The sequence below is a fragment of the Saccopteryx bilineata genome, chromosome 11, assembly GCF_036850765.1.
Source record: "Saccopteryx bilineata isolate mSacBil1 chromosome 11, mSacBil1_pri_phased_curated, whole genome shotgun sequence".
In the NCBI taxonomy this organism is placed as follows: domain Eukaryota; kingdom Metazoa; phylum Chordata; class Mammalia; order Chiroptera; family Emballonuridae; genus Saccopteryx; species Saccopteryx bilineata.
The window spans coordinates 47,024,797-47,039,104 of record NC_089500.1 but is presented as its reverse complement, the minus strand read 5'-3'; the positions used below and the strand labels follow the sequence as shown (position 1 = coordinate 47,039,104).

The 14,308-nt window shown below is 41.9% G+C and overlaps 1 protein-coding gene across 4 annotated transcripts in view; it reads left to right on the top strand.

The window, feature by feature from the left end:
- Positions 1 to 14,308, top strand: part of GREB1L (GREB1 like retinoic acid receptor coactivator) — a 363,373-nt gene that overhangs the window by 286,761 nt on the left and 62,304 nt on the right. For all 4 annotated transcript variants that reach the window (XM_066247406.1, XM_066247405.1, XM_066247408.1 and 1 more), the window contains one exon: positions 1,775 to 1,972. In XM_066247406.1, coding sequence (XP_066103503.1) covers positions 1,775 to 1,972 — 198 coding nt within the window. The remainder of the gene's footprint in view (positions 1 to 1,774; positions 1,973 to 14,308) is intronic.

Below are 14,308 nucleotides of genomic sequence, written 5' to 3'. Positions count from 1 at the left end.
AAGACGCAAATGGAGATGATGGGACCAGAGGTGAGGAATTCAGACATTAGATTGGTTTCCTTTCAGTTCAGACTCTTTGCCCAGGTCTCTGTTGGACAGGCACGCCGTAGGAAAGGATGGGAGAACAGTACAGGAGGAAGCATGGATACAAACCAGATCCATATAAGCTGCTGCTGACAGCCTTTGGCCTCCGCTCAGTCGGACTGCGTCATGTACATATCAGGGTTGCCTCAGTTCAAGTCACATGGCTTGGCATCAGTTCGGCCATGAAACCAGAGGCAAGGACAGGCAATAAAATCTTTTGACTTCTGGATATTATTTGGTAATAAAGTGATCATTCAGATTATCTAAAATGTGTTTATACTAACTGCTTCAAATTACTAACAAAGTTAGAATTTATGAATTCTCAGAGGACTTACCAATTTCTACATATATATCAATTTCCTATTTAAGAAACATTGCTTAAAGATATTTTTAGGTTTCCTCAAACTTCAAAATTTGCTGAAGTTAAAGTCTGAAAAGTTAATGTCGATATCTGTGGAAGTCCCCACCCATCTAACCTAGGAACTGAAAAAAGTAATAACTTAATTATTGGAAGATAGAGTTATTTTGATTGATAATCTTTGTGGATCAGAAACTTTTGGGGTTACTGTTAAAAGTGACAGCTTTGGGCTTTTCTAGTGTGTTCTCTAGGCAGTAGGGAGGCCCACCTATATAAATCTCCTATTGTCAGGGATGTGTGGGGGCTGAAACATCATGGCTACCATCTTTGCTTTGGCCATAGCATAGTTGGATTTTAGAGAATATTAATATTAATTAGCACAGGTTAGTTGGGCCCTTGTGCATGCCAGTCAGACTTCCACATGTGTTCCTGATTAAAAATCAGCCTTTTAAAGACTTAGTATTGGATGTTGCCTGCTTAGGCATTTAGCTGACTAAGCCTGTCTCTTGTGAGTGCATGCGTGCATGCATGCACATATGAGAAAGATTGATTACTTGGTTATAACTTGTAATAAAAAGCTACTGACATACTTAGAGTATCTGGGCAGTGTTTTTCTAATATGTCACCTATTGAGTGGCCAGCTGGCCTTGTCATGAGTCAGGCCTCTTCAGATAGTACAGGTGTCAGCACTGGAGTTGACCACAATCACCCAGGCCTGCCAGATCACAAGCACTAGCAAAGGCAAGTGTGAAAAAGGTGAAGGTTTTCCGTGTCTCCGTGACCTATGTTACGCAGCCACAGGGAGGGGTGCGTTAGATCATGTTGCAGTGGATGGGTTGGAGAGGAAATGTTGGCTGCGATGCCATCCAGAAAATCTCAAAAGAGCTCAGTACTATGATGGTCAGGACATTGCCTCCTTCCTGACCTGGGCCTGGGCTGGGGCACCTGACTGGTGCTGATAGTCCTAAAGAAAACTAAAAACTCTTTCCTCCCCTTCCCAGGGATGAGTCCTGGCTGCAGCTGAGAGGGTGTGGTCTATCTACCTCTCATTTCTGGGTCAAGGAGGGGTGTTAATGATTTGTGAGACAATCAATTTAAAAAACAATACATTCCTAAAATGACCACATCTATGCTTGAACACATCCTTTCAGCCAAGTTTTTAGGGAAAATAGGCAAATCTTTTAAAGCACAATAGAGAGTGAAAATAGAAAGTGAGACTCTTGGTGACAGAGCTTTGACTTTCCCGTTTGTGTCCTGCATGTCCCCATGTGGACTCGCAGTGGCCATCACAGAAGTGAACTAATCTTCTTCTTATGCCTGTTTTTATTTTAGAGTTAGATAATGAGACCTTCCAAATTTATCAACCACAGCTTACAGTTGCCAGAAAACTGTTATCCCAGGTGTGTGCGATTGCAGACAGCGGCAGCCAGAGCCTGGACCTCGGGCACTTTAGCAAAGTGGACTTCATCATCATTGTCCCAAGATCGGAGGTTCTGGTCCAGCAAACTCTTCAACGAATTCGACAATCAGGTAAGATTGAACTTCCAAAGAACTGCCTACTTCAGCCTTAGATTCTGCCCCTTTCTTTTTGCTTAATCCAAATGTTTACCTGACAATTCTGTTCTTTACTACAGTAATAAAAAGAGCACTTTAAATGTTACTCGAATTTGTCTGTTAGTTTCCCTCAAAGTATTCTGGCCTTTTCTCTCCTTGGTCAAAGGGTAAGTTGATATACAAGTTTGCCTGATACTCTGAAGTCCATGGTGGCATCACTGGACTAGAAACTGGTCCCTTATTTATGAAGAGAAATGTTCTCAAAGCAAGGATGGCCCTGTGTGGGATGATGGGGTCTATGCCACCTGAACTCCTTCTATGGCTCAGAGAGGTTATACACCCCTAGGCAGAGTCCTAGTAATTTAGCACAGTACAAGCACATTTTCAACCTAGAAACCAGAACACGTCAAACCTAGATTCCCCCATGTCAACAATGGGAAGTCTCATTAAAAAAAAAAAAAACAGTTCAGATTTCTCCTAATGACTTTAAGAGAATACATACAAAGGAAAAGTATTTTCCCAGAAAATATAAAAAGGTAGAGAGAAAAAAATCTAGAACTATGTGGTAAATAATATCCCTTTCAAGCATAAAATTTTCTTAGAGTGATGAGAAGTAAAGAATTTAGGAGATTGGGACGGCTGAAAATGCTTGCTTTTGTAAACCAGGTTTGAAAAGGAAATGATAAATGTCAAGTTGCTTCTGAGTACCTTAGCTGGAGGCACTCACACACAGACTTTACTGGAGAATTCATCTTTGCCACAGTAAGAAGTTTCGTTTTCAATATGTTTGAAAACAAGTGGGAAGCGGAAGTCAGAAGAACTTAAAGTACAGGTTACATATTGCAGGTGCTCTGTAAACTTGAGTGTAGGTACAGATCACCTGGGAGGGACTCTTGTTAAGATGCAGATGCCCCTTCAGTGGGTTGGGTGGACTCCAGGTTCTGCATTTCTAACAAGCTCCCAGGAGATGCCAGCGCTTCTGGTCGGAGGACCACACTTGCAGTAAGTAGCACAGCTCCGTAAGAAAACCTTTGTTGTTGGCTCCATGGGCCGGAGGAGCTGACAACAGACTTTTTCCCTCTTTCACACTGACACATGTACAGCCCATGCCTTCTGGAGGCTCAGGTGCCTGAGTAACAGCGCAGTCTTCTTTTTAGCCTCTAAAATTTGAAATGTCAAGTTACAAAAAAACCTATTGCCCTGTTACAAACCCTGTTGGATTGACTTATGGGTGATTAGCCGGAGAAGATCAAACACCTTCTCTTGTGGCTCTCCCAGAAACCCGAGTGAGTTCTAGGCCCCCTCAGCTCCTGGCCATTTCTGTATTTTCTTTCTGCCCCGCTCCATTAAGGGAAAACATTGACCAGATTTTTTATTTCTTATGGATTTTCCTCTTCCATAGCATGGAGAGAGCGTCTTCTCTTATAGGTGTTTGAGTTGTACTGGTTGGCATCTGTGGCCTTCCTGTGTTTGTGATCTGATATCCCAAATCGTGCTTGGACAAACTCTTAGCACCTGTTTCAAGTGGTGAAATCACCCGTGGTCAGCAGTGTGCTCTCTGCAAAGCCTTTTCCTGAAATAACCTCTTGACCTATACTTTCACCTCTCTAAATAAAACCATGCATTTTTGACAGATAAAGAAATTATATAGGTCCTTCTTTTTCCCTTCTCAATGCCCTCAGATTTTTTTCTAAACTGAGTATTTTGAGATTATCACTCCTCAGAAAGGCACAGAATTTGACTAGTTACATAATCTTGGAATTTAGAAAAATCGACTTTATGGACAGATTTGGAGAAGTCAGAGCAAAAATATATTTTAAAAATTATTCACATCTGGCTTTGGCATACATACTTAAATTTTTTGCTGCCAAAACAATCATTTCTCTATATCTTAAATAACTATTCATTTTTATTATAGTAAAACATAGTTATAGTATTCCTTCTTTTGAAAAGTAAAAGGAAGTAAAATCATTTAAACATTTATAATCCCACCTTTCAAGGATAACCACTGTTAAACTCCAGGTGTTAGCAAATGATTTAAGAGCTTGTGTTCCCAGCTCCCTTCTCTGCCTGTGTCTTCTGTTTCTTCACACGACATTATAGTACACACATTTCCCCATGTTATTAAAAGCTTTTGTAAGCATCATTCTCAATGTACGTAGAGTATTCCGTATCATAACACACCAAAATATATTTACTTTGCTGTTTAAATACCTTCACATTCTTGGAACACATAACAATCGATAAGTAGAACAAGAAGGACCGTAGGGATGTTAAGATGTAAAGAGAGGCCCTGGCCGGTTGGCTCAGCGGTAGAGTGTCGGCCTAGCGTGCGGAGGACCCGGGTTCGATTCCCGGCCAGGGCACACAGAAGAAGCGCCCATTTGCTTCTCCACCCCTCCGCCGCGCCCTCCTCTCTGTCTCTCTCTTCCCCTCCCGCAGCCAAGGCTCCATTGGAGCAAAGATGGCCCGGGTGCTGGGGATGGCTCTGTGGCCTCTGCCTCAGGCGCTAGAGTGGCTCTAGTCGCAACATGGCGACGCTCAGGATGGGCAGAGCATCGCCCCCTGGTGGGCAGAGCTTTGCCCCATGGTGGGCGTGCCGGGTGGATCCCGGTCGGGCGCATGCGGGAGTCTGTCTGACTGTCTCTCCCCGTTTCCAGCTTCAGAAAAATGAAAAAAAAAAAAAAAAAAAAAGATGTAAAGAGAAATTATCCAGAGCAGAGTAAATAGTCAGCAAGAGATTATCCACTGCAACAACTCTTAAAAATTACAGCTATGAGCCCTGGCCCATGGCACCATGGATAGAGCATCATCCCAAAGTGCCAAGGTCACTGGTTCAATCCCGAGGTTACCAGTTTGAGCCCTGGTCAGGGCACACATGAGGAACAATCAGTGGAATACTAAGTAAAACAACAAGTTGATGCTTCTCGCTCTCTCTCTTTCAAAAAAAGATCACCGCTGTAGCCTGATCAGTGGTGATTTAGTGGATAGAGTATCAACCTGGGACACTGAGGTCCTAGGTTTGAAACTCCGAGGTCACTGGCTTGAATGTGGGCTTATCCACTTGAGCGCAGGCTCACCAGCTTGAGCATGGGGATGCCGGCTTCAGAGTAGGATCATCAACATGACCCCATGGTCGCTGGCTCAAGCCCAAAGGTTGCTGGCTTGAGCGCAAGGTCTTTATTTTGAGCAAAGGATCACCTGATCAAGGCACATATGAGAAGCTATCCATGAACAACTAAAGTGCTGCAACTACAAGTTGATGCTCCTCATCTCTCTCTTCCTCTCTCTTTCTTTCTCTCTCTCTCCTCTCTGTCTCTCTCTCTCTCTCCATCCCTCACTTAAAATAAATCACAGCTATGAAAACTGATTTAGTTTTCTCATATTTTGCCATATGACTCAAGGAGAGTTTTGTTTGCCTAAGGTCACAGAGGACAATACCTTGGGGACAAAAACCATTTTTTCATCTCTGCCTGATGTAGTGCCTCTCTTGGGGCCTGGCCACAGTAGGTGCTCAATTAATGTTTGAATAGAGAGCTAGAGGGAGGACATGGAGGGACAGGCAGAGGGAGACACATGTTCAAGTGCTCCGCTGTCTGGTTCTCTTTGCCATTACCAGCCTGCCAGAAAAAGCACCAGGCGGGGAAGCCACCAGGGTATGCAGAAAGGCCACATCCTTGGCAGCCCTTGTGGGGCTGAAAGAAAAAGGTGAAAATAGAAACCATCACGTGGCTCTTAACCCAGCACTAAGGCAAAGCATTTGCTACCTCAACTCATTCTAATTAAGGAAGGGAGGCAGGGAAGAAAAGAAAATCTTGTGGAAAGCATTTGAGGGTAAAAAAGAAATGAAAAAGAAAAAAAAAAGAAATGAAATGTATTAAAATGTGTCGGTTTGCCCATAATGAATTTGTAACTGCTGGAGTAACCAGTGGAGAAGCAGCATAAAGAATTTTTAGACTATAGGAAATGCTTTTGTTTCAGTGTCATTTTTAAAAATTTGATGTTGTGGCATAATTCTTCTAATTTGGGAGACCCTAAATTCTATAAATTAGAAAATTAAGATATCAGCGCATTAAAAACGCAAGCCACTTTCAGTTCAAGGTGCATGGGATGAAAACAGAAAATATTGGTACTATTCACACTTTCCCCCTTCCTGCTTTTAAAATAGTGGAGGTGGCTCAGTTGGTTAGAGCATCATCCCTATGTGCAAAGGTTGTCAGTTTGATTCCCCGTCAGGGCACATACAGGCATAGATCAGTGTTTCTGTCTGTCTGTCTCTCTCCCATCTTCTCTCTCTGTCAAATCATTAAAAACTTTTAAAATTAAAAATTAGACATTAAAATGGCATAGGCAGGAGCCCCCAGGGAATGGGAGTCAATCTGGCAGTATCCAGTGAAGAAAGCTTTATCATACTCAGGGGAATGACACAAATTTGATGCCTAAGCATGTGCCTGATTATAAAGAACCAGAGAGACCTCTTCATTTGCTGATAGGTAGATAGGTTATTCTATCTAAATGGGTGTAAGGAAGTTTCAAGGCGGTGGTAGAGGTTAGAAGGGGAAATTGAAAGGTTGAGGAAGGCATTTTCACATTCTAAAATATATGTTTCTTGGTCTCATCAACCTTATACCTTCTTATCAGTCACCTAAAGTTTAAGGAGAAGAAAAACAGTATTTATTGGCCAGGGACCGGGGTGGCAGGGAAGGGGATCCCAGGGAAGAAAGTACTGCTAAACTGCTCTGTCCTGAGATGGAATAGGGAAACTCCAGAGATTCCTTTGCACAAATACAATTGAACAAGTACCTAAAGTTAGCATTCTTAAAGTCAGTTTCCAACTAGTACTCAGCTGCCTAGTGCCCACCCCTGGTTTATAGAACATGTGTCACGTGGCTTATACTCTCTGCTGCCTCCCACCCTGCCTTCATCTGGAAGTACGTTCCATCCAGAGGGACAACTGGCCAATCTCCTGGCTTCTCGGTGCCTTACGCTCTTCATCCTCAAACACCTTTACCTACATTCCTCCTCAGTCACCTGCTACCTAGTCACCCTGCTGGACCCTGGAATCCTTAATACTGACATCCCCAATGTCAGACCACAGACTCCTTTTCTACATACGCTGTGGGGCGGGGAAATCAACCTTTCCAATTGATGCTGTTATAAATTCTTTTCTGCTTCTTCAGTTGGATCTTTCTCCCCTTCTTCCCAGTGGCTATTGCAGGCTCTGTCACTCACTCAAATTTATGACTTCATCCTTCTTTCTCAGCAAATGGCCATGCCATCAAATCCTCTCCTCCCCCACCCTCAACAGAAGAAGACTTCAGATAACTGAATCCATCTTTGGCCCCTTCCCTCTTGATCGGTGAAAGAGCCCTCCTCCTCATCAGCCCGATTCTCCCACCTTCTTCTAAATGCCACGCCTCCTTCTCCTGGAACTCACACTATTATTTCTTCTCTCATTGCCACCTGCAACTTCTTTCTCTCTGCAGCTCATTCTGTTCGTCTAACCCTGCCCCACTCCCTTGAAGACAGAGCGAGCCCCTGTGCGTCCTGCCTAACCCTGCAGCTCCTCCTCCTTTAGGTAAACTGCCAGACCTACTGAGAGGGTGGCCTGTTGTTACTCACCTCCATTTCCTCACCTCCCAGTCACCCTGGCAACTGGCCTCCACTTCCCACCCCCACCCTTCTCGGAGGGTCACCAATGTTATTAGCGACCTTTCCAGTCCTCGTCTGAACTCTTGAAAGCGCAGGTGACCTCCGCTCCCTCTCCTTCGCTGCAGTATCTTTCTCAGCCTTTCTTCAACTCCTGCACCAGGGCTCTCCCGCGTGGCGCTCCCTCTGTGGCGCTCAGCCCTGTGCTGCGGCTGCACGGTTACTATGCTCTTACTCTTCAGCTGGAAAGTAAAAGACTCAGGAAACATCGCTGTCTTGTCTGAGACACAGCAGACACAATATTTATTGAATTAAATTTTGTATAGCAGTTTGTTGAATTGAATTTTAAGTCAAAGACTACTTACTGTAAAAAGGAAACCCTAGAAGTAATATTTAGGATTTGTTAGTCCTCTGGCAAAATAAATTAAGTCCTCAAAACCATATTCCAGAAATCTGCTTTGCCCTAGAGTTGCAGCTTTAGATATATATATATGTGTATCTGCCAGTCACCCAGGGCTCTGAAGTTGTATCTGTGTGTTCAGAATGCTGTTCTGTGCAGGCCTCCTTGACCCAAACAGCACCAGAGTATACATCCACACAGACAGGTCTCACTAAATCCCAATGAAGAACTCTTCCCCACTGGAAAGACAGAAGGGGCCCGCTGAGCCACCAGAAGACAAGGGGACCGCCAATGTGATGGGCACTGAAATGATTAGCTGGTTATTTGACATAACCAGCTATGTCAAATTCTAGGTTGTTTATTTGCTGAAAAGAGATCGCCCGGGTGAAGGAATAGCCATTGTTATCATAATACTTTAAAACTCAGCATGCTTTAATGATATAATATTTTCTTGATTTTCATATCCTTTTAAGCATGAGAATATTTTGCATACCACACCGTTGGAGAAATGAATTCAATCCACATGAAATATGAACAGCTAAAACTGTGAGAGCAATTTCACTTTTCTTCAGGATATCTTCTTGATGACAAAAAAAAAAAACAAGAAATAAAAATTGGAAATAAAAAGATTTAGAAATAAAATTCTTTATATTAAAAAATCAAGGGATAAGAACATACAAGATAGAATACATTGTTCTCTCCAAATAGGCAGGGGAGTGGGGCTTTGAGATGACTACTAGGTCACCTTTAATGATGCCTGGGCATTTTGGACTTCTCTGATTATTATCAGTTTTATTAGATATCCCTCCTTCTAGTGAGGGGTTCTGGCCACTCATTTGGACCTTTTAACCTTTGTAGAAAGGCCTTTGACACAGGTGCTCACCAGGTGGATTTGGTATATGTGTTTCTCTCGAGGGACCTTTTAACTTTATTCAGTTTTTTTTTTTTTTTTAAAGACACAGAGAGAGAGAGAGAGAGAGAGAGAGAGAGAAGGGAGAGGAGCAGGAAGCATCAACTCTCATATGTGCCTTGGCCAGGCAAGCCCAGGGTTTTGAACCGGCGACCTCAGCGTTCCCAGGTCGACGCTTTATCCACTGCGCCACCACAGGTCAGGCTCTCTGGAGGGACCTTTTGAGTTATTTCTGTGGACAGTGTCCATGACCGGGCGCCACCTGTGTCAGCACCCCACGTTCAGATTAATCATCTTTAGGGAACGCAGTGTTCTCTAACCTCTGCAGGCTCTGTTCTAGAACACAAAGAGTTTCAAAATGTCATAGAAGAGTTACTGTTGCGTCCTAAGTTCCCACCCATGTCAAAAGTTAGATTTAGTATTTAGGTAAAACACGGCCTTGACTCTCTTGGTGCCACCATCAGCACCCCAGGTGGAAACCGCTGATGTCCAGTTTTTGTTGAGTTGGGAAAGTGTGACAGATTTTTCTCATAATTTATTAGAATATAAAATTTAATTTTATTGAGCTCTGATAAATAATCAAGAAGACAGAAGATGACCTTTCTCAGATAAGCTATTTCTCAGCACTTCTAAACCATTTTCAAATTCCACACCTCTCTGCATTTTTTTTTTTTTTTTTTTTTTGTATTTTTCTGAAGCTGGAAACGGGGAGAAACAGTCAGACAGACTCCCGCATGCACCCGACCGGGATCCACCTGGCACGCCCACCAGGGGCGATGCTCTTGCCCACCAGGGGGCGACGCTCTGCACCTCCGAGGCGTCGCTCTGCCGCGACCAGAGACACTCTAGCGCCTGGGGCAGAGGCCAAGGAGTCATCCCCAGCGCCAGGGCCATCTTTGCTCCAATGGAACCTTGGCTGCGGGAGGGGAAGAGAGAGACAGAGAGGAAGGAGGGGGGGGTGGAGAAGCAAATGGGCGCTTCTCCTATGTGCCCTGGCCGGGAATCGAACCCAGGTCCCCCGCACGCCAGGCCGACGCTGTACCGCTGAGCCAACCGGCCAGGGCTCTGCATTTTATTTTTTTTTTTGCATTTTTCTGAAGCTGGAAACAGGGAGAGATAGTCAGACAGACTCCCGCATGCGCCCGACAGGGATCCACCCGGCACGCCCACCAGGGGGAGACGCTCTGCCCACCAGGGGGCGATGCTCTGCCCATCCTGGGCGTTGCCATGTTGCGACCCTCCTGGGTGTCGCCATGTTGCGACCAGAGCCACTCTAGCGCCTGGGGCAGAGGCCACAGAGCCATCCCCAGCGCCCGGGCCATGAGGAAGGCACGGCGGAGGGGTGGAGAAGCAAATGGGCGCTTCTCCTATGTGCCCTGGCCGGGAATCGAACCCGGGTCCTCCGCACGCTAGGCCGACGCTCTACCGCTGAGCCAACCGGCCAGGGCGGGCTCTGCATATTTTTGAAAGACAAAATAAAACATGAAAACTAAACCAGAAACTAACGAAAAAGTTTATCTATATGGAAGAGATCGGGAGGAGATGAGTATAATTTTTTATATTGTTTTGACTTTTGATCCTTATGAATGAGTTACATATTCAAAAAAAATTAAAATCATAGGGAAAAATTTAATATTGAATACAGACAGAAATAAATTAACCTAACTGCATATTAAATTTATAACCAGACACCGAAAAGAATTAAAGTATTTTTTGTGAACACAGTTTTCTTACTGTACAATCTCAATGTGATATATCCTAAGGGCAAAAAAAATTACAAATAAATCTTGAATTTTAATTATTATGTTGTTGGAAGTAGTATTAATAATTTTAAAATTATTTTATGTTATTTCACAGGATATAGCAAATGTATAAATATTTTAATGTTGTTGAGTACCAAGGGTTTTTATATGGAAAAAAAAAGGAGCCTCAAATATAGAATGGGGAAAAGTAAGGAATATTTCTTTTAGTCTTATGTTGGAGATATAAGTATGAACTCATAACTGGAAAAACTTTAATGTTTTCTAGCTCTGTCCATGGAAAGGTCTTAAAAACAGTGACATCTCAGTATCAGTGTGAACATTTAGCATCTAGATCTTGGCTTATAAATATCATTCCCTACTGTCCTAGCTCTGAGGTGGAAACAGCCTGGAATATCTTGTTCCAAAAAAGTGTGAAAGTACTCAAAGATTAATAGAGACTTTTAGAAAGGGTATAACAGCCTGATTGAAGGGATTTTATTGGCAAAATTTGGTAATTTTTAGTATTAGAAGGAATGATGACAATAGATTGTAACCTATTGAATTAAAAAAAAAAACATGAGTCCACAGTAATACTAAAAAAAATAAACAAAGGGGGCAGGAGATGTGAGGGCTGTGGGGGCAAACCTTTCTTTACAAAAGAGTACTAATAAATGTAGGAAAGTGATAGAATTAGAGAGTCTCTATTTTCAACACCAATGGAATTATTGATTCTGACAAGTGTTATTAATGGATACTAAAACCACTGGGTAAAATGTCATTTGGGAACAAACATCACATGGTCTCAAAAGTATCATCCACATATTATAAATTACAAAAAGTTAAAGGCATTTTTACAGTGGAGAGATTGGGCAATAGATACAACCATAAGCAATCATCAGACTTTGCTATCTCAAGTAATGGAACAGGTTGACTCCGTGGGCAAGGAGAAGTACACAATGTCATGTATAAGGTATACTTGCTTAAAATGTTTATCCTTGGCCAAATCACAAGGACACCCCCAGAAAAAGTCAGATTCCATGGCATTCTACAAAATAGGCTGCATTAAAAAATATATCAATGAAAAAAACTAAAAAGAAAAAAAAGGTAGGGGAGGTGTTTTAATTAAGGATAAATAAAGAAACATGACAGCCAATTATGTATAATGTTTAATTATTGATTATATCCTAGACCTAAAAATAACATGGAAGGACCTTGATAACATTATATGGAGTGAAATAAGTAAATCAGAAAAAACTAAGAACTATATGAACCCATGCATAGATGGGACATAAAAATGAGACTCAGAGACATGGACAAGAATGTGATGGTAATAGGGGGTGGAGTGGGGGGTGGGGAGGGGGGGAGGAAGGAGAGAGAAGGGGTGGGGGAAGGGGAGGGGCACAAAGAAAACCAGATAGAAGGTGACGGAAGACAATTTGACTTTGGGTGAGGGGTATGCAACATAATCAAATGTCAAAATAATCTGGAGATGTTTTCTCGGAACATATGTACCCTGATTTATCAATGTCACTGCATTAAAATGAATAAAAATAAGATAAAAAAATAAGAAATTTAAAAAAACACAACTCTGGGACAGTTAGTGAAATTCAAATGTGAGCTGTGTTTTAGAGAATATTATACACACACACACACATACACACACACACACACACACACACACACACACTGGCTGGTTGGCTCAGTGGTAGAGTGTCATCCCAGTATGTGGATGTCCTGGGTTTGATTACCAGTCAGGGCACACAGGAGAAACGACCATCTGCTTCTCCACCCCTCCCCCTTCTCTCTTTCTCTTCCCCTCCTGCATCCATGGCTCGATTGAAGAGAGTTGGCTCCGGGTGCTGAGGATGGCTCCACAGCCTCCACCTCTGGAGCCAAAAAGAACTCAGTTGCTGAGCAATGGAGCAACCACCCCAGATGCACAGAGCATCGCCCCCTAGTGGGCTTGCTGGGTGGATCCCAGTTGGGGGGCATGCAAGAGTCTGTGTCTGCCTCCCCTTCTCTCACTGAATGAAAGGAAGGAAGGAAGGAAGGAAGGAAGGAAGGAAGGAAGGAAGGAAGGGAGGGAGGATAAACAATATTATATTGATGTTAGTTACTACTGGCAGACATTTGAGCTGTTTCTAGTTTTTCACTATTTCAGACAATGCTGGTACACATATACAAGTTTCTCTGAGAGTAGAATTGTTGGGGCATAGATTATGGACATTTTCAACTTTAGTAAATAATGCTAATGTTTTCCCCTAAGGTAGTTATATGTATACTCCCTTCAGCAATGTATGTGTTTTAGTTGCAAATATTTGATATGGCTATGCTTCTTTTAAATTTTTTTTAGTCCAGATTTGGTTTTTCACACTGATTGTTCATAAATTAATTTGTAATCCAGTTCAGTGGTGTGAGCTGGGAGTCTGTGCGTCTGCCTACTCCGCTGCCATCTTCAGGTCTCTAAATTTTTTTTTTTTTATTTTAAATCTATAGAAAAGTCACAAAAATGGTATAAGAGATCCAAAAATGTAATTAAGCCCTGGCCAGATAGCTCAGATGATTAAAGCATCATCCCAATAAGCCAAGATTCCTGATTAGGACACATACAGAAAGCAACCAGTGAATGAGTAAATAAGTAGAACAATAAATTGATGTTCCTCTCTCTCTCTCTCTCTCTCTTCCTCTCTTTCTGTCTCCCTCCCTGTCTCTTTCTAAAACCAATAAGTAAAAAATTAAAATAAAAAATGTAATTAAGAAACTATTTCCACCTATAATAGTATGAACAAAAATAAAATATTTAGGAATATACTTGACAAAAGAAGTATAAAACTTATACTCTGAAACTAGAAAACATTGTTGAAAATAAAGATCTAAATAAATGAAAAGACATCCTATGTTCATGAATTGAAAGACTAATGAATATTTAAGATTTCAGTATTCCTCAAATTAATTTATAGATTCAGTGCATTCCCTATCAATAGCCCAGTTGGCTACTTTACAGAATTTGACAAGCTGATCCTATAATTCATATGGAAATTGAAAGGACCCAGAATACCCAAAGCAATATTGAAAAAGAAGAACAACGTTGTAAAACTCTCACCTCCCCATTTTAAAACTAAGAAAGAAAAAAAAAACTATAGTAATCATAGTATTGTGGTACTAGCATAAGTACGGACATATAGCTCAATAGAATAAAATTGAGAAAGTCCAGAAGTCAACCCTTCTATTTATGGTCAACTGAATTTCAGTCATGGTTCAAAGACCATTCAATAGGGAAAGAATAATCTTTTCAACAAATGGTGCTGGGTCAACTGGATATCCACTGCAAGAGAATGAAGTTGAACGCCTACCTCACAAACAAAAAGTAACTAAAAATAGATCAAAGGCCTAACGTAAGAGCTAAAACTATAAAATTCTTAGAAGAAAATAATGGTGAAAATCTCTGTGATTTTGAATTAAGTAATGATTTTGTAGCTATTACTCCAAAGCACAAACAACTAAAAAAATAAACCAGACACCATCAAAATTAAAAATATTTATGCTTCAAAAGATACTACTGGGAAAGTGAAGAGAGAATGTACAGAATGGGAGAAATTATGTGTGAATCA